Source organism: Aplysia californica, unplaced genomic scaffold (assembly GCF_000002075.1).
Source record: "Aplysia californica isolate F4 #8 unplaced genomic scaffold, AplCal3.0 scaffold00218, whole genome shotgun sequence".
NCBI lineage: Eukaryota > Metazoa > Mollusca > Gastropoda > Aplysiida > Aplysiidae > Aplysia > Aplysia californica.
The window spans coordinates 1-26,620 of NW_004797488.1; the positions used below are offsets into that span (position 1 = coordinate 1).

The following is a 26,620-nucleotide window of genomic DNA, read 5'->3' on the forward strand; positions in this document are numbered from 1 at the left end:
GTGTACAGATTTGGGGTAATGACGAAACAAAAGTCTGACAGGTTTTTACTTAGATCTACTTTTCCCCTCGAAACGCGCGAAAGAAAACCTGGCACACCCGGTGCGTCCCTGTCAACGCGGGAAGCTTCAGTTGAGTTCAGAGTTCACAGTTCATACGGACGACTGGGATTGTTGACAAGAAAAGTGTTCTCAAAAACCATCATTTTTTCTCGTCTTCATCTTTGAGTTATCGTTCTGGTGATTTTAACACATCCTGGAAAATAATCAGCTTTCATAATGGATGACACTTCAATGGAAAATTTCCAGAAAATCGAAAAAATTGGCGAAGGAACGTATGGAGTTGTGTACAAGGCGCGAGACAAAGTGACCGGCAAACACGTTGCCATGAAAAAGATCCGGCTGGATGCGTAAGACCCAAGTTTCTTTTGAAAATCTGCCCACGCTCAGCTTTGTTAGTCTACTTTTAATTAAGCCCACACTGGTTATGTCCATCTTTTACATCGCTGTCCAGTGTTATTACGGGGCCCAACAAAGTAACAAAGTGTCTTTCTCAGTCTGTGACTTGTTACCAACCTCTGTTTTAACTCCATTTTTAGTGTTTGACGGTACCGGCAAAATTTAACCCAGTCACAGTGTCGACACTTTCATCGGTACTAGAGATTTAGAATCTAGATCTAGATCTTATCTAGATCTAGGTGCCGAGAACTGCCGGCATCGGTACCGGTACTGGGAGTGACATCAGTAGGCAGTAGGTGACGTCACCGACTTCGCGCCTCGTGTTTCACACCACGATCTGCGCCGCCCGATCCCCCCCCTCCCCACACATGCATCAGAATTGGAGAGCGAACCGTGTCGCAAAATACCTTTGAAGTTTGCCGCCGCGTGGGATAAGACTGCATGCAGAATTTTCTAAAGCCGATTTCATTTTCGGAATCGGTCATCAGTCACACAGACAGAGTACATCAAAATACACAAAAAAAGTGGCTCGCGAGAAGGATAAAAATACTTAAAGATATTAAAAATTTAAGTATGGCATCAAATCAGGTTTCTCGCGAACCTGATTTGATGCCATATTAAAATTTTTAAAGCAAACTTCGTTTTTTATTGTCAATTTTGAATCTGAAGTCATGTATCAAGGTCACCAGCTGCGTGATCTGACGTCACAGCTGAAGGCCAAGGCCTAGGCCTACACACAGCACACTTCCCGTGGCCCTGTTAAAAAACCGTTGGTGTCGGCTTACAAACGTTCTTATTCTCTGAGCCTCTACTCTAGCTTACTCTAGGTGTCGGCTCCTTCCCAGAGCCGGTACTAACCGTTGGTGTCGGCTCCTTCCCAGAGCTGCAGTACTGGAGGCCAGGTGCCAGGTGTGACCTGTACTGACTCCTCCTTCGGCCTTTGGTAAAACCGGGAGTTCCGGTACTGGGTAGCGTACCTGCCCATCCCTTCTCTCCATCATGTCATTCTGAGTCATTCAGTCAAGGCCCTTCGCCTTCAATGAACTTTATTCTCGGCAGGGCTAGACTAGAATCTAGATCTAGATTCTAGTCTCAAAAGTACCCCAAGATCCAACTCTGATTCTTGCTGAAGGTGTACATTCGGCTAAGATTCCGCTTTTCAGGTCCTAATTTATGGAATAAAAACACGGGCAGGCGCCCAGCTGAACGACCAAGAGTGAAAAGTTAAGATCCTTGAACAGCCCTTTGCGTCACAGATCAGCCATTCTCGTGAATGTGATCACATTTTTTAAAATCGAAGTGTATACAGACCCGGTAACCGGGAACAAAGTCACAAAGTATACAGACCCGGTAGGGGAACTCTTTTGTGATTTCGGAGGGTTTCAGCGCCCAGACCCGGTAGTGTGTGTGTGTGAGTTAAAGAGAGAGAGAGAGAGACTGCTCGATTGAAATTATGACATTGTTCTTTTCTTCAAATTGTGATTCCTCTAACTCCAAAACAGGGGAAAAACGATCGTTCATCGAAAAGACATCCGCAATCTTCATTTAGTTTTAGATCTAGAATCTAGATATATCTAGATCTACAGTCTAGATCTAGGCTAGCCTCGAAACTAGATACAATGATTTATATCTGTCTGTCTAGATCTAGACCTAGGCCATAGATCTAGAACCTAGTTCTACCCTGAGCCAAGAGGGTGCTGAAAGTTTCCGAAATCACAAAAGAGTTCCCCTACCGGGTCTGTATACTTTGTGACTTTATTCCCGGTTACCGGGTCTGTATACACTCCCTTTTAAAATATCTTAAAACTCAATGAAACTCTGTTTAATGTTTGCCCTCGACTGGATCACAACAAGTTGTGGACTGGCTGACGCATTATTATATATGTGTTATCCCCCAAAATCGTACTCGCATAGTCTGAGCTCTCCACCTATAATACTTAACTTACATGATCACTTGCTGGGTGGGTAGAGCCTACAGGTTTGCTCTTGTATGCGGGATCACATCGAACTGTGAACTCTTCCCTGGCCATTACATCTTGTCTCTCCTCCCAAATTTGCCTGACAAACTAAATTTTAACGAAGTGACTACATCAGTCCATGCTGGCTTTAAACTTTAAGCACGGTCATCGGGAGAAAGCATAATTAATAAGCGTGCTTGAGTGCGAAGTAGACATAATCCAGAGATTTTCAGGTAGAAAATTTCTCGTGCTATTTCCCTTTGTTTGTAAGTAGGCCTATAGCGGTCCCGCAAAAGTGTGCATGTTATTTTTACCCGCCATGGTAGTTTTTGTTTGCTTTTTTGTTTTTGTTTTGTGGTCGAATGGGAAACGAAAACTTAAAATTTAGACGGCCAGTCACGATACAGCACACTAGGCCTACACGCTGCCTGTGCCGCACTGTGCGTACCACTGCCCGCTGTGCCACATTCATACCACCGCCTTCATCCCACCTCGCGAGTGATACACAATCAGGATTAATGGATAGCGAGGGTCAAGGGTGAAATCGCAGCCAGCCGCCCTTTTTCGTCTCCCTGACTCTCTTTGTATTTTTTAGTCTGTGTGTAACTTTGCCCTAGGCTAGATCCTCTATGTCCACGCGCGCGGCTGTGTGCATCTCTCTGCCTTCCTCTCCGCCCGTGTGAGTGTGTGTCTCTATAACTTGCGTTCTCTGTTTTTCTCTTAACGCACTCCACTGCTGCAGTGTAGACTGTGTTTGAACTTTGATGGGTCATCATAAAAGTATTTACTGTCTTGTAATGAAGCGTGCCTGAAGCCGAAGTTACCGTGCTTAAAGGCGTGTAATTTATATATGGAAGAGGCTAGCCGTACTCGCAGTCTAGCCGTACTTATTCTTAATATGATGGCTAGACTGACCTATTTACAAAAAATAGGCCTACTGAATTGTAAATATACATTTTTAGTGTGCAGTACCTAAAGTATTTGTATTTGAGACGAAACCAGGGGCCTTAATGACAGTGCATGTATTTTAAACCTCCTTTTTTCTAATATGTTAATAGGGCCTAAGATAAGTACGGCTAGACTGGCAGTCTAGCCGTACTTAAGTACGGGTAGACATCCAGGCTAGCCGTACTTAAGTACGGGTAGACATCCAGGCTAGCCGTACTTAAGGACGGCTAGACTGTCAGGCTAGCCGTACTTTATATTGATGGCTGAATTGTAAATGAAATTTTTAGTTTGCAATGCTTAAAGTATTTGCATTTCAGACAAAACCAAAAGGTGCCTTATTGACTTGCATGTATTTGAACCTGAATAATTACTAGATCTAGATCTAATGAGACCTGTGTACTTAACAGGCTTGAGTCGATTGGGCCAAACCTAGATCTAAGTACGGCTAGATTGGCAGTCTAGCCGTACTTAAGTACGGCTAGACTCTCGGTCTAGCCGTACTTAAGCCACTTCGTTTATATATATATATAGCAAAAATTCGGTAAGAGCCGTTTAGCGTGCTTGAGTCCGAAACATGCTTTAAGCCGGCGTGCTTATAGCCGGCACGGACTATTATTTCTCTGAACATTGGGGAAAATAAAGTTGAACTCTATTTCTCCGAATGGTTTCCAATCTCGAGATTTTTGGGTTATTTGCGAGATTTAGGCGTCATCTTTCACTTTCATTCTGCCATTCTTCGAGGACTGGGAAGAAGCATTTTTCGCATCGAATTCTATTTCTAGATCTAGAGATTTTTAAATGTCTGAATATATTCAGACACTTCAGTTAGTTGTGGTTGGGGCAACATTCCCGGACTATATTTCATTTGAAAATGCCTTCAAAAGGTACTGCAAGAAAACAAGACTGATCGACCTTGGCAGTAACCTTTGTTTTAGTCACCCAGAAAAAACTTAAATCCTTCATGTAAAAAAATAATCCCTCCCCCGTTCTCGCCTTACACAGACACACACACATGCACACTCACACTCACACACATGGGCTACTCCATTTGCTTATTAACAAATCTCGAGAACGGAAACCGTTCGAAGAAGTAGAGTTCAAGTTTATTTTCCTGAATGTTCGGAGAAATAGAGCCGGCAAAAATTTTAATTGGTGTGGTCCCTGAACGTGCCACGTAATGGTGTGTAACGACAGAGGCAGGGGAACTCGGTCACAGATGAAAAGTAATAAATCTTGGACAGGTGAAGGGGAGGGGCAACTGGAAGCGTAAATCTTGAGACTCATTGGAATATAAGTGAAAGTGGCATGCCTCTTCCCTCAGTGATTGGTCAGCATGGTTGACCTCTCTTTGCTTGCCTTGAAGAATCTTAATAAACCCACCCAGGGGTCACGTCAGTATATTATAGAATAAAGGGAGTCCCGTTTTAGCGGTTGTGGGCCTTAGCATGGGTCACTAGATTCGTGGGGGGGGGCCTCTCGTGTCCTAGAGGTTAATGTGTTTGCCTCTCAGTCAAAGGTCCCGGGTTCAAATCCGGGTAGCAACGGAAAATTTTCTTTAAAAAATTGTCTCCTTTCGCCTCCTTTTCTGCTCTCTTGCTCAATGTTCTGTCGTCTGCTTTCGTCTCCACTTTCTGCCCCCACCCCCCTCACCTCCTTTGCCCCCTCCTCTGGGTGCGGACTCTTTTCTGCAGCCTTTCTACTTTAACCCCATGACCCCTTTGCTGTAGTCTTTCAGCCACACCCCTGATCTTCTGGTAGAAAAGATCTACCCCTAGCTAGATCTAGCCTTCTTGGACAAAGGCGAAGAATCTCGAAGGTCCTGTGTGCAAGTTGAGGACGTTAAAGTTCCCTTGGTGGTCTAAAATCGATAAGAGTAGGATTCGGCTGCCACCCGGGCAAAATTCAAAATTTTCTACCAACTGAAAATGTTTAAGGTGTCCCGCGCGCTTATGACCTTGCTTGTAAATGCAGTTGCGAGCACCATAAAACACTTTTTTATACCAAAATTTAAAAAAAACTGTAGATTTTTCCCTTGGTGCGTTGGCTAAGTTCCCACAATTTTTCTTGCTCCCAAGCGTCGGGATCTTAGGCGGAGACTAAGTACTAAAACTGTATCATTACTATTCTGATTCCGACATTTATTTGCCATTCTGCTTCCCTAACGGCGACTAACCCATCCTCACCCTCCTGAGGTAAGGTATCAGACCCCAACAGCTTCATGATTATTGTAATTAAGTTACGTGCAGCTGTCTCACAACACCCTGTGTGCAAAGAGCCAATCATGTAGTCACGTAGCAGCTCAGAGTAATTACAGTGTCCTTGGCTTACTTAGAGAAAAATTGGTTGCACCAAAGCCTAAAAAGTGTTAATGTAGACAGTAGTTTGACAAGGTTGTTGAAAAATTCCTGATATCATTGCACTTCCCTGGTGATCGAGTCGTCTAATTACTAATTGTTTTATATTTTTTATAATTTTATAAAATTAGTTTAAAAGTTGGCCCTTCGTGGTCATTCTATCTCTTTACTTACAACTTTGTGACTTCCTATTTTGCATTTTCAATAATATATGCTGTCAAATTGATATTTGATGTAAAAATCAATGTCTCTTTTGCGCCAAGACAACCCCCACTACTGAGTTAATTATTAAAATATACAATTGCTCACATGTAATCCCTGAAATCATCCCCCAGATTTTTAAAACATGCAAAGTAATAGGCCTACCATGCGATTACGCTTGGTGTAATAGTTTCAACAACAAAATCATTTAAGACATTTATCCTGATCTAGTAATTTATAATTTATGACCGATATAAGTTGAAATTTCAGTAAAATCTAAAAACGAAAAATTGAAATGTATGTAGAGAAGTTACCCTGCAATACCTAGGTATGGAACGGGAGTGAAATTTGAAAATAATATCATGTAGAATGGGATATTGATGCCTGAATACCAGTGCTCCCCCCCCCCCCCCCCCCCCTCTCAAATTAGAAATTTTATACCCAAATCAGTTTTGTACAAAAGTAATGTGACACACCCAAGAAGTATTTGAAATTAAAGTGTTTGCACTGAAAACTAGCGGGCCGGTTTGCGGGTACTGGGTTAAAACTTAAACAATTCACTAATGTTGTCCGCTGTGTGCCTAAGGTGCATCACTGATCACTAGACTAGTGTTGTGAGCACTCATTACTGATTCGTTGCCTGCGAGCGCAGGCGGTCCGCATGATACACAAGCGGTCTGTCTGATTTACGAGTCTGGGGTAAATGTAGCGCTGCCCACCATTACAAATTTGGTGGGATCGTTATATGATTTTTATTCAAATTTTATGAAAATGCGATCGGATCCTGATTCCGATTTTTTGAAAAATTTCAGCTACCCCAACCCACTGGTCAATCTTCCTGGTGGGGAGAAAGATAAAAAAAACCCCAAAAAACTACAAGAACCGGACAGTAGCTTGACAAAGTGTTAGAAGATTCCTGCCCTTTACGTGACACCTTTGTTTACGTTATCGGTTACATACACTATTCATTTGACTTTACAGGACTACATCCCATGTCCTTGACACCCCGTCGGAAAAGATTTTCCATGGCCACATTGCGAATTTTTTAACCAGTTTACTAATTTTCTATGTTGATTAACTCAAACATATGCTCGTGGGTGGGGAGCCCTGTAAATGGTATTTTACTAGACTCAAGTACTGTCCACCATGTACGCTCAAGGTGCTTTATTATGATCACCTTGAGTTTGGCACGTCACAGGGGTGGGGGCTGTGGACAAGGATATTATGTCATCACACCCGTGATGCACAGACTGAGGGCCGTTTGCGAAGCCAATGGTCCCTTCTCTAGTTTTAATTGACTGGATCTTTAATTAAGAAAATTCTATTTGGTTATCTAGATTTATAGTGTGTTCGTTTATAAGTCGTAGAGTAGGCCTAAAGTTCTGTTGCAATCCATATTCCTCTCCCAGTTGCTTCCGTTCTTGAACTTGCAGGGCTGCCCATTGCCCTCCCCCTCTCTCCCATCAACCTCTTGCTCGTGCCTTTGTCATTGTTTCATGTTGGTTTTTTAAAAACTTGTGATGTAAACTATTGATCTATTTTATTTGGAGATTTTCAACGAAACAATCATAGAACTGTCCACCAAAATAACGATTCGATATACAAAATTATTCCTCCTGTGGAAAATTAAAACAAAACAAAATACAAATGCAACCGTTTAAAAAAGTATTGTGTTTGATTATAATTTTTATACCATTGTAAGTCATTATTGATTATTCAAATCATATTTTTATATTTTTAAAATTTTTCTTCATTTTCAGAGAGAGTGAAGGTGTGCCAAGTACAGCAATCAGGGAGATTTCTTTACTAAAAGAACTCGACCATCCTAATGTAGTCAGGTGGGTTTACTTGTTCAAACCTTGTTTGTGTGTCAATGTTAAAGTAAGTAGCTCTTCTGCATGCTCAAGTCTACACGATTCACATCAGCTTTTGAGTTGCTATTGACAGAATTCTGGGTCTGTTTAATATTTAATTTGTTTTTATTTTGTAAGAACATGGATGTTGCCTTCCTGCTGATGAAACCATGAGGACTGCTTAACACGCAAGATCAGTGTGTATGTAATGTACAGTTGAAAGTGTCCTAGAAAGCCACCATTTGTCGAGGAGAACAGTGATTGTCTTAGACAGTGTCATCGTGATTTTAGAAATTAAATGCGAAGGTGGAAGTGGGCAGTTGTTTTTTTTTGTACTGGTGATTGAGTAGCAGAGCGGTTAGTGCGCTCGTCTCAGAAGCGAAAAGTCCGGATTGGAGCATCGGTTCGGACACAGATTTTTTTCGCCCCCTCAAGCGAGAACAACTTTTTAAAAACTTTACTGATGATTGTCTTGAACTGGTGGTTTTTAGAGCAGAGTTGACTATTCTTAACTGCGCGTCAAAATACAGGCCTTTGGGTGACAATATGTAGTTTTAATTCTGACTTTGTCTTGAGACAGTAAGAGTCACCGGCTGGTGCTGAATGCTGGATAAGTATTGAGAATGCTTTTTGGTACATACATATTGGCAAAGTTGACATTATTTGTAATATATAATATTTCACTCATGTGGCTATTGTCACAGAAAACAGTCTGGTTTGTGATTGTGGAAAAGTTTTGAAACATAATTTAAGACAAGTTTCAGGATGGGTTTGCTTTAAATACTTGCCAGTCAGGGCCAGCAAGAACTGTATGGGGTATGTCGTGGAAATATTCACCATGATAGAGATGTACTTCTTTACTGTTGTTCTTGTTGTTCCTGTCTGTCTTCATTCTTCCTCAGCCCTAAGTTGACTGTGTCATTTTACTGAATTATCATGTCAATATCCTTTTCTTGTACATGAGAAAAGTTGGGAGGTGGGGGGGGGGGGAGGCTCCTGTTTATAACAAATGAACATTTTCTCCAATCCTACTTTTCCCTAGACTGCTCGATGTGATTCATTGTGAACTGAAACTCTATCTGGCGTTTGAGTACCTCAGCAAAGACTTGAAAAAATACATGGACTCCCTACCTACCTCAGAGCACCTGCATCCAGCCTTGATCAAGGTGAGTTGGTTGTATAGATTTTACACCTCTTTTTATCTGGTACAGATTTAAAGCCCTTTTTTTTCTTTTCTTTTTTTTGGCCTGGTATCCCTTTTTTTTTTTTTCTAAGTTAAGTACAGATTGAACACTCTTGAAGTTTGGTGTCGTACTCGTAGTTAACCTCATTGCCCTGTGTGCGGAAGTCAAGTGTTTGATTCCTGTGAGAGGAAGATTTTTTAATCAGATGTTGCTATATTGGAATGTAGTATCCCCCACAGCCTGGGTTGGCCATAGTAGATGAGTTAAAATCAGTCTGCTTTCATTGTGGTCTGAATATCATGGATAAGGTGTAAAGTTTTAATCACGGCGTTACTTGCAGCCCGCCGGAGCTCCCCGGCTTGGGGTCCCGGGGTTAATGAGCCCTGAAGCGACTGTTTAAAACGATATAACTTCTTCCCCATCCCACATAGCAAACCATTACGCGGATGTACTAAAAGCTCAATGTCTTGAGATTTATTCTGCGTTAGAATGGTTAGTTTCTGTGCCTTAGTTTTTGCTCTAGACAAGTGTTTGTAGAGTACCCAATTTGTCCTATTTTAGTTACAAACTTTTGAATAAATGATTGTTAATTTAAAAAAGGCACGACAGATCTCTCCAAAATCTGTGTTAAACTGACTACGAATATCATGTCTTTCACCATGAGAAATCTTAAATCTGCGCTAGTAGTAATAGTCAAGTTATAAGAGAAGAAAGATGCACATCTGCATTTTAAAACTAAAAACGATCAGCGTTAGCTCTTATTTTACTATTAAACAAGAGAAAGTTACTCTGCGTTTGTTCATGAATCATGCTGTGTCTGTGGCAGCCTGCATACAACTAAAAAGATATAAGCGAATAAAAAACCCACAAAACCGTGTAAATATATGGGTAGAGATAAACTTCTTGTATGGAATAAAAATAATGACAGCTGAAACATTCATTCTTAGTTTTTGTGTAGGAAATATGCGCGGACACAATTATGAATGTAAAGAAATCAGTCACATTGTCAGTTATTGCAAATGGTCATAGAAACGAAAAAAAACCTGGAAAAGTCTGGTGCTGATTCAGTGTCCCTGGAAAGCTAGAAATTAATCTTATAACCCAATTATGAGAAGTCATCCTTATTATTCAGTCAACTTACAAAACCTAGACTTAGCGTTTTAAGGAAAGTAAGGAATTTCTGGAGTGTAACGGATACTGTTCGTGTATTAGATCTACGTTGAAGATGTATTCTAGCACTAAAATCGATTTGTACTTTTCATAGAGAAACTTCATGGTAACTTTTATAAACTTTCGAGAAAATATGCGAATATTCACGATTATATTAGACACATAAAGTTGTATTTGGAGGAATTACTTCATAGCGAATTGTGTGCCCGATGGATAAAATTGTAAAATTACAGCCTTCTATTATAAGCGCAGATACCATCTTTCTGAGTATCTGCACCAATTTTATGTTGTTCATGTTCCAAAAGTTCGACAGATTTTGACGTTGCCTTTTTTTTAAATATTGATTTTTTTTCATTCACGCTAGTCAAAAAAAATTACAATTTAGCATTGCCGACTCCAGCGCGTCTAACGAAATAACCAGACAAGTTACAACGTCCGTTCTTTTTTGAGTCTCAAGAGCAGAAATGCGTGCTTTGGATGCACTAAATGAGAATTACCATAAATACAAGGATACACCTTAAATTGTACGTTGAAAAGTACCAAAAATTAGGTCGGCCCAGACAGAGCGGCGACAGGGAGCTGACCCCGACGTGATAAGGTGCCCGGCGGGGAACCCCCCGCGGCAACTAAAATTCCACTGCCGGTGCGCCGTGTAATGTTCAGACAGTAAATTAATGACTATTTAAATGTTTATCATGGTCATGAAAAAAGTGAGCATGGCAGTTTCTTCTACACGTGGACTTAATTTGGAAATTGGCAGATGTAACAGAAGAGAAAAAAAAAGATGAAAGGAAGGACAAAGTATTCAGGAAAGAGTATAGCACTGTATGGGGTGTATGGATTGGTTCTAGTAGAGTGGAGGTTCTACAAAATGAGCATGAGCAGTTTATACTGATACCTTTCTTGGGATCATATAATTCACTTTTTCCTTTTATTTTGTCTGTTCAGAGTTATATGTATCAACTCCTGAACGGCATCAGTTTCTGCCATTCACACCGAGTCCTGCATCGAGACTTGAAGCCACAGAACCTGCTGATAGACATGGAGGGCAACATTAAGCTGGCAGACTTTGGCCTTGCCCGCGCTTTTGGTGTGCCCGTCAGGACGTATACGCATGAGGTAAAAAAAAGTATACTGTTTGGAATGTATTTTATGTGCTACTAATACAGTCAAACTTGCCTTGGCGACCCCTTTAACTACAGCCTTTTCCTCTTAACAGCAACTTTTGTTGCAGTTACAGTGTCTCACAAATTTATTTTTTAGTTGGTTCAAAAACAGTGAACACCGCTACCAGCAGCGTGCGGTCAGAATCACTGCGCTAGTGGTCTGCTGTCAGCGGCTTAGGCAAATTCCATTTTATGATGGTGATATTGTATTAGTTTTTGGCAAGTGGAGAAAGTAGGTCTCCTTTTTGTCTGATACTCCCATGTAACATCTGTATTCTTTGGCACTTATTACTCAATCTGATAGACACTTTTTTCCACGGGAACCCTCACTTATTATATACCAAAAGAAAGAGAATTTTATTGCCGTTTTGGGAGAACCCGGTGTGCATGAATATGTGAGCATCACAAATAGTTCCAAGAGTTCCGCATGTTTTAGTTTCACTTCTGAAATGGTTTTTGTCATGAGTGCCTTTTAACTTATTATGTACCATTTCCTGCCGTTCAAACCAAATGGGAATTGTTCCTTATTAACTTTAAGTTCTTTGTTTTGCTCTATGAAGTGTTCTTTTCTGAGTTTACAGTAAGTAAACTGATTTTTTAATGTTTCCAAGTGGTTGAGCGCTATGGTTTACATAATTTTAATTGATTCAAGATGGCGGACCGATCAGCTGAGGGGCGTATTTCATCGATGCTGAATGATCTCGATCGGATTGGAATGAGACAAATCACAGACGAAAATGAATTGAATGAACTGATTATTGATTATTTCAATGCAAGACCTCTTGATTGTGAAGACAGTAGATTTTAGTTTGGAGGAGACACATGATGAGCCAATTACGACGACGGTGGCCGTGACACACCCACACACACCCACACCCCCCTGCTCATGATCTCGAACTTCATGAAGAAGTCCTGGTTCCTGTTCAACCAGTTCGCGTAACATCATCAGAAGGTAAGCAAGGTTTACCATAGCCGTAGTCCCAGCTTCTTTACTTGTCCTTATAATTATCAGCTAGATTAAAGAACTGTATTCATCTAGATTCTATCATACCTAGCATTGTATTTAGAGCTAGATCTATCTCTATCTGTAGCTTAACTCATGGAACGAGACCAAGTCTGTCAACATTATTATAGACTTAGATCAAGATTGTAGTACTCTCTAGACTAGACTCAGGGCTCCCCATTACGTACAAATGTGCCTATATTATGCATTAAACCTGCAGATTACCCCCTTTAAGTTTTCGTGGTGTGTGAGCTTTACTCTTTATAATTTCATTTCGGGGATTGCATACGCTTTAAAACATAGGTGGTGTGCGTCTGGCAAGCGTCATTTCCCCCTTTCTCCGTCCCGAAGCAGAGTCGAATGATTTGACAACAGTGACCTAGGTGATTTGTCGCTGAGTTGATCCCGATTTTTTTCGCCAAGTCCCAATTTCCCCCCCCCCCCCCCCCTGAGATCCTGACTTCTAGATTTCATAGAGTGGCAGGTCTATTTTTCTTGGTGTATTACATTGAGGATTGAGCCCTTTTGTTTTGTCAACTTTATTTTATTTTATTTTTGATAGGCCCAGCCGCTCAACCACCTCCACCCTTCGCCCCTCCAAATGGACACAACTCTAATTCTAGTCAATATTACTCATTTATTTCTTTAAGGTAGTTAAAAATCATTAGCATTCAATCATAGTCATGGTCACTCTGTGTGTCTGTGTGAATGTGCGTGTAAATTAAACGTTTACAAGCTAAAAATTTTACTATAAAATTATGAGATATTGACTTTTACTCTTTAAGTTTCTGAAACAAGGGTTCAAATACCGTAATTAATACCCCTTAAGGGGAAGAGCGACCCTTGATTTTGCTGATTTTGGGTCTGGCTATGCACATTTTATATTGGCTGATTTTTTAAGATAAACCTGTTTTTGTCTAAAAATAGCATGGATACAATTGAGAAAAGACTTTATTCTCCAGGTAAATTGCCTTTAAAAACATGAGGATGGATTAATATAGTGAATTTTCACAATTATTGTCGGTTTTCAAAAAATGTAATTTTTGTGCAGTTTTTTCCCTACTCCTTCCTTAGTTTTCATCCTTTTGACATGAAACTTTCAGGAAACATTGTTGGCACGGCTGCCATCAATGTAACAGATATTTGCGAGAGAAAAAAATACTTTTCCTTTGGCAAGCAATTACGCAACCTAAATTTTTAAAAAGTTTTTTTATATTGGGAAAATTCTCATATTTATTTTTCTTTTGCACTTATTGAAAAAAACTTGCTGTTACACTGATAGGGTCTGGTTCGGGTATACTCTCCCCACATTTGGTCAAATTTAGTCTGTAAATAAGAAAGCCTTAGGGATTTGAAATCCATTGTTTATTTTCAAGATGGCGGCCGTTTCCATAGCAACCGCTTTAGCTATGTCAAAATGAAATTGCGTATCAAGAGATTTTACTATGTCTAACTTATATGTGTACTTAGATTTGGTCTCGGGCAACAAACATAGAAAATGGTCCTCAAGGGTAGCTCCTCCCGTTAAGATAGTAAACGAAAGGGTGAAGGAACCTCTTTAGTTGGCCTGAAAAGGGGAGCCCTGAGACTAGCTAGACTCTTGATTAGATCTAGACTTATGACTCTTCTAGATCTGGATTACTGATGACACTTAACTTTAGACTCTTGAAAGTTACACGAGCCTGCAGCAGTTGTTTAGATCCTTATCGCTAACCTATGCTATCTGTATGAAACAATCTCACTGCAGTGTGTGTTGAGATCTAGATCTAGATGATACTAAAGTGTGTTGTTTTAAATAATATACACTAAGTCACTATACATTGTTAACTGTGCTTAGATCTAAGACTTAATAAATCCAGGGTCAGTTATGTATCTGTAAACAATATTTTTCTAGACTAGTGTGGAGATGATCCAGTGCACACTACACAGATAATTTTCTTGTTGATCTCTTCAGTTTTATTTCATTGTACATCCTATCTTCATTGCTCCCTTAGGTGCAGTTGCTGGCCAAGGACCTTCGCAGCCCCCCTCCCATGCTCCCAGTGAAGTAGATCCAGAGTCCCCGACTGCTGCTCTACAACAAGGTGATGCTGACCAGTCCAGTATTGCTGAAGGTAATGCCTCTCTCAATGGAATTGAATAATAGACCAGGGCTACTGCAATTTTATTGATGCTAACACCTGCTTTAAATTTCTTGATTCATTTGCTAAGGAGAAATATATATTATATAATCGATCTTACATACTTTATAGCTTTAATTATTTTAATTTTTTGACTTTAAAAGAACCATGAGAGATTCTGCACCACACAAACTTGTCTATTATTGTTGAAGGTGATGCCTCTCTCAATTAAATAAAATATTATAGTATTGTGATTCAATGTGACGCTTACTCTTGCTTTAAATTTTTTAATTCATTTACTAAGAAGAAATATCTATTCTGAAAACATACTTTTTAATTATTTGACTTGAAAAGAACCAAGAGAGGTGCTGCACTATCACAGCGATGATCTGTCACAAACTTGTCATCACATGAAGGTGAATTTCTTTAACTGAGGAAGTCCATTAAAAAATACAGCGATGCAAAACGAAAACAAGAGATGACGGAATGATGGATAAAACTTCTGGCTTCTTGTTGCAACCTGTAAAGGGATCACAGAGCAAATTATTCTCAACTGGTGATCATTAATCACTGGTTTGTTTGAACTAATGTAGTGGTCATTTAAATACAGTGGTGTACAACACTATAAATTACATTAAACCAGCTGCACACTATTAAATCACTCTTTTATTTCTGTATCTACAGAAGAGGATGATGCCTGAGGGGTGACCTTCATGGAGAACGTGACAGCCTTTGTTGTGCCAGATGGTAAGGGTGTGGAGCAGTCAGCTTTGAAGGACCTGAAGTGCTGCTGCAAGCTCAATGATGGCCAGCTTAGCCACAGCCAGTTCGAATCAGCTGCTGTTGACGACCTGTGTTTGTCTTTTGCTGGTATGACAGGAGAGGAGCATGACATTGTTATGTTGGCTCAGCTTTGCTGTGGCATGCATATGGGAGACACTGTTAAACATTCTAGAAAAATCAAAGACCTACAAGCGACGAGGACTACTTATTATTTGTATGAACCTGTGATTTTTGGAGAATTTTAAAAATATATTCTCAACATGGGCCGAGATAAATTTAATGCCTTTATTGCACATTTTAAGGCTGCTGGAATTGAGGCCAGGCAACACAAATTATCTAAGAGGGCCCCATAACATGCTCTGTCTTTTGAAGATACAAAAGCTGTGGTAGACTTCATTGTCAACTTTGCTGAGCTCCATGCTGTTGTGCTTCCAAGACGTCAGCCTGGTCACTGGAACACCATGTATGTATAGTATAAGGTTTTACGGCGCTCGCAACTGCTAAGGTCATATGAGCGCGCTGGAACACCAGTGTCAAACTGCTTCCTACAAATGTAAGGACGTCAGCCTGGTCACTGGAACACCAGTGTCAAACTGCTTCCTACAAATGTAACTAAGAAGAAGGTGTATGATGCTTACTGAGCCTCTGCCACTGTCAGTGACAGATGCATTGTAAGTAGGCTCACATTCAATCATTTATGGAAGCAGTTGACACTGTTTGTCACAACCATGCACCCTGCAACTGATCTTTGTTGGTTTTGTCAGAAGAATTCGGGTCACCTCTTGCGTACAGCCAATCTGCCATATGCTGAAGAAGGCCAAGCAGTTTTGGAAATGCTAGATCATTTAGAAAAGGCTTCTAAAGAACGCTCCTATTATCAGCAGGTTTGCGAAGCCGCTAAAAATAGTTTGCCAGCTGGTACCACTCTTGGTCAAGAAGATCGGAGGAGCTGTTCTTTTGATGGAATGTATCATTATAGCTTTGATTTTGCACAGCAAGTGCACTACCCGAGCTACCCATTGCAGCCGGGTCCGATATTTTTTAAAACTCCAAGGAAGTGTGGCTTGTTTGGAGTTACCTGTAAGACAATACCTTGTCAGGTAAATATTCTTTTAGAGGAATGTGTTTCAGCTGGTAAAGGGGCCATTTGTGTTGTGTCTCTTCATTATTTTTTTGAAAATTATGGCATAAGAGCTGCATGCTGAAAACTGCAGTGGACAAAATGAAAATAACTGCATGATGCAGTATCGTATGTGGATAGTCCTTACAGGAAGTCACATGAGTATTAAGCTGTCATTTCTTTTGACAGGACATACAAAGTTTAGTTGTGACTAGTGTTTTGGTCTTTTCAAATGCAAGTTTAAGAGTGACAAAAGTTGACTGCCTGGAAGACATTGCTAATATTGTCAGTGAGTCTGCCACATGCAATGTCGCAGTTATGTGGAACTGAGGCAGGGGATGTTTTGGTGCCGGTATATGACTTGACCAAATTTCTTGGAAAGTTTTTTAAGAAAAATGATTGGAATAAAAAATACCACCATTTTCAGTTCCAGGTTGACAGCACATCTGTAAAATGTAAATAATGTGTTGACTCTGATCCAATGGATTTTGTTTTATTGTCCAAGGCTCTTGATTTTAATTTAATACCTGAAATTGTTGTTCCTGCTGGACTTGATCCATCAGATCAAGGCAGTGGTATTTGTTGATGAAATTAGACGTTTTATTAGTGGAGAGATGAAAGACAGAGTGACCCCTCTTCCAAAATGCTCAAAGCCTACCCAAGTGAGCATGTGTGTACATGATAGTGATGAGAAGAGGGTCCATCAGAGCCGAAAGCCAGGAAGTGGGGAAAGGGGTGTCTCGACTACGGATAAGGGGAAGAAAAAGTAGCGTTTTTTTTGTGGGTTTTTTTTAAAGTTTTAAAGATTCATTGAGTACTCTATTTTAATTTGAACATTATTTTATTTCTATTATTCTGACATTGAACTTGCTGTGGTGAATTGACAACTTTCATAATTTTGTTGTGTGTTGGTTCTGTAGATGTGTTTTGGCAGCTTTGATCAGAAGTTTCATGTTAATGTCGGTGGTCATTTCCTTTTTTTTTAGTGTAGGTGTTTTTATATCCACGTGCACACAATTAAGATCGTGTAGGAGGTGTGTTTCAACTCTGTCTGTCTGGGAGGGACAATCGGGCCGGAGAGGTACACAACAACTCAGCAGAAAGACTGAGATAAATAAAAATTCACCCCACATGGAAGTCAAACTCTTCTACATGTGCTGGTCTGTTGTGAGTGAGTGACATGATGCAGACTTAATATTATTATGTGTAAATGAGATTGTTGGAAAGTTTTTCTTGTATTGTGACAACGTGTTCCCCATTGGAATATACAGTCTGTGGTACTGGTAATCTGGGTTTTTTTTCTCGTAATGACGTAACGGTAAAATGTTACTCATGGAGGTCAATTTCCAACTGCAATTTACTTTGAATTTATTTGGTGCATACCCTAGAGCTCTGGTATATCTAATATTACTAATAGTTATGTCAGGTTTTACTTATATGTCAGCATGCATCATTCTTTTCAATGTACTCAAATAGAGATTGAAAATCTTGGTGCTTTAGTTTCGCAAAGTTACCAATTTGCTGAATTGACTTAAATAATATTGAGGTAATTTCCACTTCCTATCATTAAAATTTTGCAACCCAAGTGATCGTGATCAAATGTACTGGACTGACCTATTTTTTAAAAAATGCATTATTTTATTTAATATCTCCCTTTGGGGTTTCACGGTTAAAACTGAAATTGACGGACTTTCATCGAATCAATGGATTGTGTAGGGTATGGAAAGATTTTTCCATGGCACAAGTAAATTTTACCGACTTTAGTGACTGGTACAATGGTAAAAAGGGATGTCTAAATTCTTTAGTCTGTGCCTCAAAGTGGTTACTGGTTGTTTTTATGCAAGCGTGCTATTCCATACTGTTTTGGGTTTTTTTGATGAAAGCAGGTCTATGTAATATCTTTCCTGTGCATGCATGGAAATGTAAAAATGTCAACGGATTTCTGTTGGAAAAATATTGTGGACAAGAATTACTAATAAATGATGTGCTTTGTGTTCTAAAAATCATCTTAATTTTGTTTTTTTGTTTGTTCTGTTTTGTGTAGATTGTCTTCAAATGGTTACAATTTGATCCGTTTTTACGTAATTCAATGATTTACTGTTATTGTAAGATAAAAACAGTCATTACTTCACATAGAAGAGAGGTATTTCACAAAAATAAAAAGCAAACTGTCCATAAATGGCACCTCTATGCTGTGGTATCAGCATTTTTTGCTTTTATACATTGTCATCATGGAAAATGTGTTCCCAAAGTAAGCAAAACTTTAAAATCTGTTTCTCAAAATTTGACCTTTGAACCCCTGTTCACTTTAAAATGCCATATAACTTTTCGTAGAATGTTCCGATTGCACTCAAATAACGTGCAAAATGCTCGGGAAAGATGGGTCTTTTAAAATATGGAAAAAAAGTAATTTTGAATTTTTAGACCATGTGAAGGGTTTTCTCAGAGCCACAAACATATTCTTAAATATCCCATGTTGTGATATGATGCTATAAATAAAATGCTCTCATCCTGACACTCCTTTTTCGCAAAATCGAAATATGTGCGCCAAAATTTTAATGATAACAAAATAAGTACAAAATGGTTAGTAAATCTGACTGCAGAAATGATTTCTCCACCCAAAGACACATTGGGTAGCTAAGTTTCTCTCTAACAATCCCATTAATTACTGAGATTTCGTCAATTTTCTTCCCGAATCTATTACTGCGTGGTCCACTTTTAGGAGTATTTTCCTATATGTGGGTCATCCATATTTTTCTGACTTTTGCAACCCCATAACTTTTTTATTTATGAAGCTATTCTTAAAATTTAAAAAGCATAATTCTTTAAATTGCAAACTCTTAGTTACCAAATAAAATACCTGTCTACTAGACTATTTTTCTCATATAAATTTTTACACGTACATTTATATTATATGTATAATACTTTGTTTTACGTACACGCGTGTAGATTAATTTTTAAGATGTGATGTCTTTTTCGTTGTAATGCGCATTGTGCATTTTTTAGAAAATAGAAATGCGCAGTATAAATGTTATTTATTATTATTATTATAAAAGGGATAAGGCGAAAAATTCTACTTATTTACTTTCCCCCTGTTTTTATAAGTATTACTTTTTTTATTTCACTATATGACCATTATTGTGTTGATGTGCAGCTGTTTAACTCAAAACAAGATGCCATTTGGTCAACAACTTTCCTTAGAATAATATGATGTTTGATTTATTTTATTTATTGTTTTCAGGTTGTGACACTGTGGTACAGAGCTCCAGAGATTTTGCTTGGCAGTCGGTTCTACTCAACACCAGTAGATGTCTGGAGTCTTGGTTGTATCTTTGTTGAAATGGTGAGTCTCCTTTCACGGCAGTGGGGAATTCTGGCCAAGTACTGCCTCATGTTTGGTTGTGTGATGCTAGGAGCAGCTTAGATTTTTAATTAAATTTTTGAATTGGTATCGAGTTTTAGAAAAGCATGTCATCATGATCAGCTGTCCATTTAAGTGCTGAAAAAAAAAGGGTAGACAAATGCTGTCGAACCTGCTGTGACGAACACCTGTATAAGACAAGCCCCTGTACTAATACCCACTTCCACCCGAGCGTTTTTGTATTATTGTCAGTGCTTCCAGTCTTCCGTATTTTTATGGAAATACGTACCTTCTGGCATTTCTGTACCTGCTCCCCCATCATTATTAACTCCATGCATAGAAGTGCAATAGCATAAGGTACTGAAATTCTGTGGCAAAGAATAGGTACTCGCCTCTGTAACTTCGATATTTACATTCTCTCGGGAGTAAGTTAATGTGTAATGGAAACCTGCCAGATTGCGCATGTCCTGCAATCAGCCATTATCCCGCAATATATTCATTGCGGGTTGGTCGGTAGTATATTTTTTTTTACCTGCGAATTGATCCAAATCTGACTAGCTATGATAGCAAACTTTTTGTGCCAATTTCCTCCTTTCTTGCATTCACCCGTTCTATCTGCCCGTCTTCGGATTGCTGCTGTGGCCTGAAAATCTGCGCCTTGATCAAGTTAACTGACTTGTTATTTTAAACAGAAAGTCACTGTCGCAAAAAACTTGTTTTGTTGCAAATTTGACTAGATCTAAAGAAATTGTCAGTGCGATGGTTCTACGGGAGCGTGATATAAAGCCGAAGTGAGTAAAATTAATGCTAAAACTAGGTGGGGCGCGCAGGCCGGAGCTCAACCACTGCAAGGTTCAAAGAGCCGCTCTCTCTGGCGGCCGCCATCCCTTCCTCCGGGGTTACGTAAGTGAAATCAAGAATAATTAGTAGTGGTGTTCTTTGTTTGTGACATTTGACATTCAAGTGTGGAAATGGGGTCAAATTTGGATATAATCTGCTGGGTAACTATACTTTATTTTCAAGGTGCATGTCTATTCATTATTCCCCTGTTGGCCTTCAGTCAATGGCGGGATGACAAATTAATTGAATGATAGTAGCAATAGCGAGGAGAGCCTACCATTAAACATTGCCAGCAATGGAAAGATTTGTAGGTTGAGATATTAACAAGACACAATCTAGGGAAAAAAATAGATGTTAGGGGATGTAGGCGATCTCTTCAAACAGGATCGCAAATGCTGTTTTCAATTTCAACCCTCTAAACGCATTAAATTTCAAAATTTTTGTGGGCTTTGCGTCTGGATCCCCCACCGGGTTCCTGGACTCTGCTGGGGGCCCCCACAGAATTTTCCATACTACTTTGCTTGGGTTGTTGGAAACACTGATAATGAGAATGTCCAAGAAGACCACCTGTCTACTAAGATGATCGTTTTTGATGTCCACAATGGATGGTGTCTTGGAAAGGTTTTGCAGCAAAAGAATAGTAAACTTAAAGGAAAAATGTGATGCCCTCTGGTCAGCTTCTTTTTTTTTTTCATTTTGCAGTCCTCAAAAGTGGTGAGTTTTCTTTGTGGCAAAACAAAGGGAGCTTGTCAGATTTGCCCATAATTTGTCCTGTGACCTGTAGTTGAGGCTCATCTTCTGTAAAACATGGTCGGTCAGACATTTTGAATTGAAAATTCTTAAAGCGTAGTGTTTGTTGAGCTGTAATTGTATACTGTCACTCAGAATTGGGCGTTGCACTGCATTTGAATAGGTTGTAGTTTACTCAGTATTGGGGTTGCGCAAAATTTTCAGACAATCTGGTTGAGGCTCACATGCAGGTCTATTTAATGGATGTGGAATGTTCTTCCTACAGGTTCGTCGACAGGCCTTGTTTCCAGGAGATTCTGAAATTGATCAACTCTTCCGCATATTCCGAACTTTGGGTAAGAAGTTCATTGCAGAGACAATAATATTTTCCTCATATTTGACAGTCAATACATGTCTATTCCACCAATTTTGATGCTCCTAAATGCACGTGAGAACACTTTCAATTTCTTTGATTTAGCACAATTTTACCAAGTTTGATTAAGGTTTATTTTGAGTGACCATATCTCAGGCGACTCTTATGGTTGATGATATATGAATATGTTTGATAGTGCAGAATCATTTAGTTTTAAATTGGTATGCTGCATGAGTAGGTAGTACAAGACTTTAACATGATCGCATGAATACATTTTCAAGTTTCTTTTGGGCGCCTCTACAGGAGAATTTCCGTTATACTAGGTTAGGTTGCTGTTAGGTACAGGTTGTTTTCTCTCGGTTTCTGTAAAGTGGACACCACAGCAATACTTAATAATGCATGCTTGTCAACTGTCTTAAATTTCCGAGCACCGTTCCGGATTCAGCAGTTAGGTATTTGCGAGGACATGAACTTGATTTAATTGTGATTGTAACCTTATTACATACACAGACCTGCCACTAAATTTCCCGATTTCGATCGCCAGTATCCTGATTTTTTGTCGTTGCGTCAGTTGCGACCGATTGTTAGAGAGAAAAAAATAATAAAAAGTTCTGCAATATCTTTTGGTTTGAAGCACTGGTTGGATTTTTTATCGGCAGGAACTTGGAACGCAACTTTTTAAAGCAACTATGCCGAGTAGTTGACTCACGCACGTTGTTTCAACTAAAATCGACCGTAGTTCTGCCGTTGCTTTAAAAGCAAGTTTCGTCTGAGTTCTGGTTAGTGGGCCCATCATCAAGACCTGTCAGTGGAGCTTTCAAACGCTCATTCGCATCAAGTGACATGACCTCGTACGTGTGAGTAGTGCGTGTGTCGGGGACTGTCGGCTGTCGGGGTCAACAAAGTTCATTCACACCGGTCGCATTGGTCGAGGTGTTTTTCGGGACTTAACCAGTGTGGACGGCCGGGGGGAGGGTGGAGGGGTGTTGTTTTGACACTTGGGTTTGAAGTGCGTGCCGTGATACATGTAGAACTAATTGAGGGTAAAGGAATTTTCAAAAATGAACAACCTTGGCGCGATCTTCTTCTTTTTTGTGGGGGGGGGGGGTGCCTTGAGTGTATATGCGATAGAAGTCAAACGTTGTTACTATATGAAAAAACGGGCTTTTTGAATGGATGATTCGAGTTATGTGTCAGTTATTTTCAAGACTACGAGAGTTTCAGCTTTACTGCATCCTGTGCTCCCCCAGTCTATCCAACTCCGACTCGAGTAATGCTGTCTTTCAGTTTTCCCTCTATTTAGAGGCCCAAACGTGAACTTATTCCTGCAAAAGTTTTCTCTTGCACACTTTGCCTCATAAAAGGGAACCAGGACCCCCCCCCCCCTCCCCGGTACCCCTTATGACTGATTTGCCGTTGGTCCCGATTTTTTTCACTCTAAAATCCTGATTTTTAGATTTCATAGAGTGGCAGGTCTGCATACACCACACAAAAACCAGTCCCACTTTATGTAATTTTGTTGCCTGTTGGGCACTCTGAAGTTGTAATATTGAGTTTCTCTGGGTGTTGAAAAAGTGTTAATGTGTCCACCACTGCCCCTTCAAAGTCACGGATCTTGATTAGTTAACTCACTCACAACTGCATATTTTTGGGCGGATTGGCCCCAACCACCGCAGCTTCGAGGGTGTTTTTGAAAAATCAGTGTGACAAATGTATTCAAGGTACACACTTGTTTCCTGTGTTGAAAGTATTCATAATGAAATGTGTTTCAAAACAAACAGAATATGTTTGTCTTGTGTCCTTTTTTTTTTTTTTTACAAAATTTTCAATTTGACACATTTTATTATGGTAAAATATGTCTACCGGAGAAGGTAGTTCTATCAGAAAACATATTTCCGACGAGGATAGATGCCCCAAAACAGGACAAAAAGATAGCAAGAAAGTTAAGCACAAATGTTGGCTACACTTCGCTTCCGCCTGAAACCACTGCAGCTCGCCATTTTGGACAGTCGGGGGTAGGTCAGCCGATAAATTCATATAATTTCGACCCTCGGGCCGAGCGAAATGAAACTTGTATCAAATTAAAGGGACATGACTGGAGAATACTTTCCTCGCACCGTTCTCGCCACCATGGCGACCTCTTAGGCGGAAAAAAAATATTTGAAGTTGGATCGCCACGGTGGCGAAAATAATTGGGAAGCGTGAATTGAAATAGATCACCAAAGTGGCGAGAATATTTGGGAGTGGGTTAAGCAGAATTTTTGGGTCTTTTTAAAACTTTTGTGGGTTGTTGGAGGGCATCTCTTGTTGGTCTTACTTCTTTACCTTCCCTCTGTTACTTCTATGTGTTTGTTACTTGTTCCCTGCACTAAATGACCATTATTGTGTCGATGTGTTTCTCTTTACTCAAAACAAAAAGAAATTTAAACAACTTGTTTACAATTTCCTTTTAATGTGCGTGTTTGTTTGTGGACCAGGTACCCCTGATGAGACCACGTGGCCCGGTGTGACGAGTCTGCCTGACTACAAGTCTTCCTTCCCCAAGTGGCCTATCAAAGAGGCCAAGGGACTGGTACCCAGGTTGTGTGAAGATGGAGCCAACCTGTTAGAGGTCTGTATTGGAAAATCATTTTACTGGTCTAAATTTTGTCGATGATAACTTTATTTTATGTCCTGTTTGCTGTGAGTGGGTTTTTCAAGGAGGGAAAAATTCATGGTAGAATTAAGCAACTTTTATTCCATGCATGCGTAATGTTTAGCGCTAGGAGGCTGTAATTCCAGAACAAGACAATATGTGTGGCATCATGGTGACATCCAGGCACTCGTCAAAATAATGAAATCGAAGAAACTTATCATTATTTTTCTCTCTTTTTTTATTTTTTTGGGTGGGGGGGTTCAAACTTTTTAATATGTCTATTTAAAAACACATTTCAGTAAGGATTTGTCTGAACTTAAATCAAAGGCACGAAAAATGTGAATTTGCAATTTCCATGGAAATAAGAATTTAAGTTTTTGAGATAGCTCAAGTAGTTTTTGAGATGCTGCACATTTTGCGAGGTAGAGTATAAAGATCTACTTTTGAAAAAAATAGCTTTTAAGTTTAGAACCAAACATAAGCTTGAAAAAAAAACGTTGATTCAATTGTTTCTAATGTATTTATTCATGGAAAATCCATTTCCAATTCGGCTTTCAGTTGACATCAATATCATGATTATAATTCAATGGTGAATCAGAACAGGGAAGAGAAAACATGCTTGAAGAATACATTTTCACACTTTTAAAAACCAGTATACAGACCTGCCACTCACCCCGATTTAGTCGGGATATCCCGATTTTTTGCCCCAAATCTCAATCCTCCCGATTTTCCCGATTTCGATCACGTGTATCCCGATTTTTTGTCCCATTCTGCTGTTGTGCTGGGTTTTTCTAAAAACTTGCTCTGCCTTCTCCTTTATCGCGGAAAGCACCCGTCGAACTTTTTGTCAGTAGGAACTCGGAGCACCATTTCCCGAAATATCGATGCCGCATTTAGTAGTTGACTAGCCCCAAGTTTTGTGTGATCTTTTCCCACGCTCAGAATTCTCTGATGATAGCCTGGTAACTGTTACACTTTGGGACATACAAATAATCGATAATGTTCGTAGTTCCGCTGTTACTTTCAAAACAAGCCTTGTCCGAGGTCTGGTAACTGCGCGTTCACATCAAACACTCGGACCAGCGACAGTCTTTCTAACCCTTACATAACTACATGTGACTGCGCTGACAAGACTAACATACGGCCGTTGTCGTTGCTTTAGTCAGAACGCATTATGAGGGATAAGAGATGTGTTGGTACATTTGGTCGGTCGGCCGCCGTCGTTATTCTAGAAGTAGAACGACTGTCGCTCATCCGAGTGTTTTGTGTGAATGTGCAGTTAGTCGGACCCGTTAGTAATTGTTTCAATCGCGCATTCGCGTCACGTGACCTATCATCGCCGTGTGAGTTCTGCGTGTCGGGGACCGTCCGTTGACAGGGTCAACTTAAGTTCATGTATTTCTGGACTTAATGGCAGGGGTGGGGGGGTATAGACACTTGGACTAGGAGTGCTTGACGCGATGCTTCAGGATTTACACAAAATAATTATAACTCGCACGCACGCGTACACACACACACACACACACACGCAAACAAACAAAGACACACAGATGGCATATAATCCAAATAAATTTATGGACACCCCTGGAAAAATTTTAAGTCAGCTTTGGTAGTCACCTTGGTGATTTGCTGTTGATCCCGATTTTTTTTCTCCTTGAGATCCTGATTTTGAGGTTTCATAGAGTGGCAGGTCTGAGTATATATCTTTTTAAAACATGCCCTACCCCAAAATAATTCAAAATAAAATATTTACAGGGTCCCCACCAGGTCGGGAAATCGGGAAAAAGTCGGGAATTTTGAGATGGGTCGGGAGGTCGGGAAAAAGTCGGGAATTTTGTAATGGGTCGGTAAGTCGGGAAAGGATAGGGCCTGTATAATATCAGTAGTGTAGCTATCTAGATAGTATGGTCGATAGAGGAAACGTAATTGAACCGCTATGGCGGAAGTGTATACACCGAGGCTCGATCGGGAAGAATCAAGATCTACTTTCGCTTTCGTTACCACCTAGAAATTTTCCGGTGATAGTCTGATAGATTTTATAACGCAACATTAACATGCAGGTTGTGCATTACGAACGCTGTGTCGCCTTGAAAATAAATCAATATTAAAAATTTGTCCTCTGTTGACACTTGTGTAAAAAAAGAAAAGAACGTTATACAAGCGTCTTGTCACGTTCGCCATCGTGACCGGTCAATGAACCTGTGAGTGTGAGTATCGGCGGTCTGAGCGCTGTGAAGTATATGACTCCGGAATGGGTTGGGGGCGGGGGGTTATTGCTTAAAAAAAAAAAGAGATACACTCGGGGTAGGGGGAGGGGGGGGGGGGGAGTGTTTAAGGCAACGTCAGAGGAAAAAAACTGAACTAGG

General features: G+C 40.0%; 1 protein-coding gene and 1 long non-coding RNA gene across 2 annotated transcripts in view; both read left to right on the forward strand.

The window, feature by feature from the left end:
* Nucleotides 1–6: 6 nt before the first annotated feature.
* Nucleotides 7–26,620, forward strand: part of LOC101846074 (cyclin-dependent kinase 2) — a 28,962-nt gene continuing 2,348 nt past the window's right edge. The window contains exons 1-7 of the mRNA XM_005099580.3: nt 7–407; nt 7,678–7,755; nt 8,813–8,936; nt 11,073–11,243; nt 19,558–19,659; nt 21,533–21,602; nt 24,097–24,230. Of these exons, the coding sequence (XP_005099637.1) occupies nt 277–407; nt 7,678–7,755; nt 8,813–8,936; nt 11,073–11,243; nt 19,558–19,659; nt 21,533–21,602; nt 24,097–24,230 (810 nt within the window). The 5' untranslated portion in view covers nt 7–276. The remainder of the gene's footprint in view (nt 408–7,677; nt 7,756–8,812; nt 8,937–11,072; nt 11,244–19,557; nt 19,660–21,532; nt 21,603–24,096; nt 24,231–26,620) is intronic.
* Nucleotides 11,273–18,319, forward strand: LOC106011935. Its single transcript, XR_001184907.2, has 3 exons — nt 11,273–12,242; nt 14,288–14,407; nt 15,098–18,319. It is a non-coding gene; the product is annotated as an uncharacterized LOC106011935 (long non-coding RNA).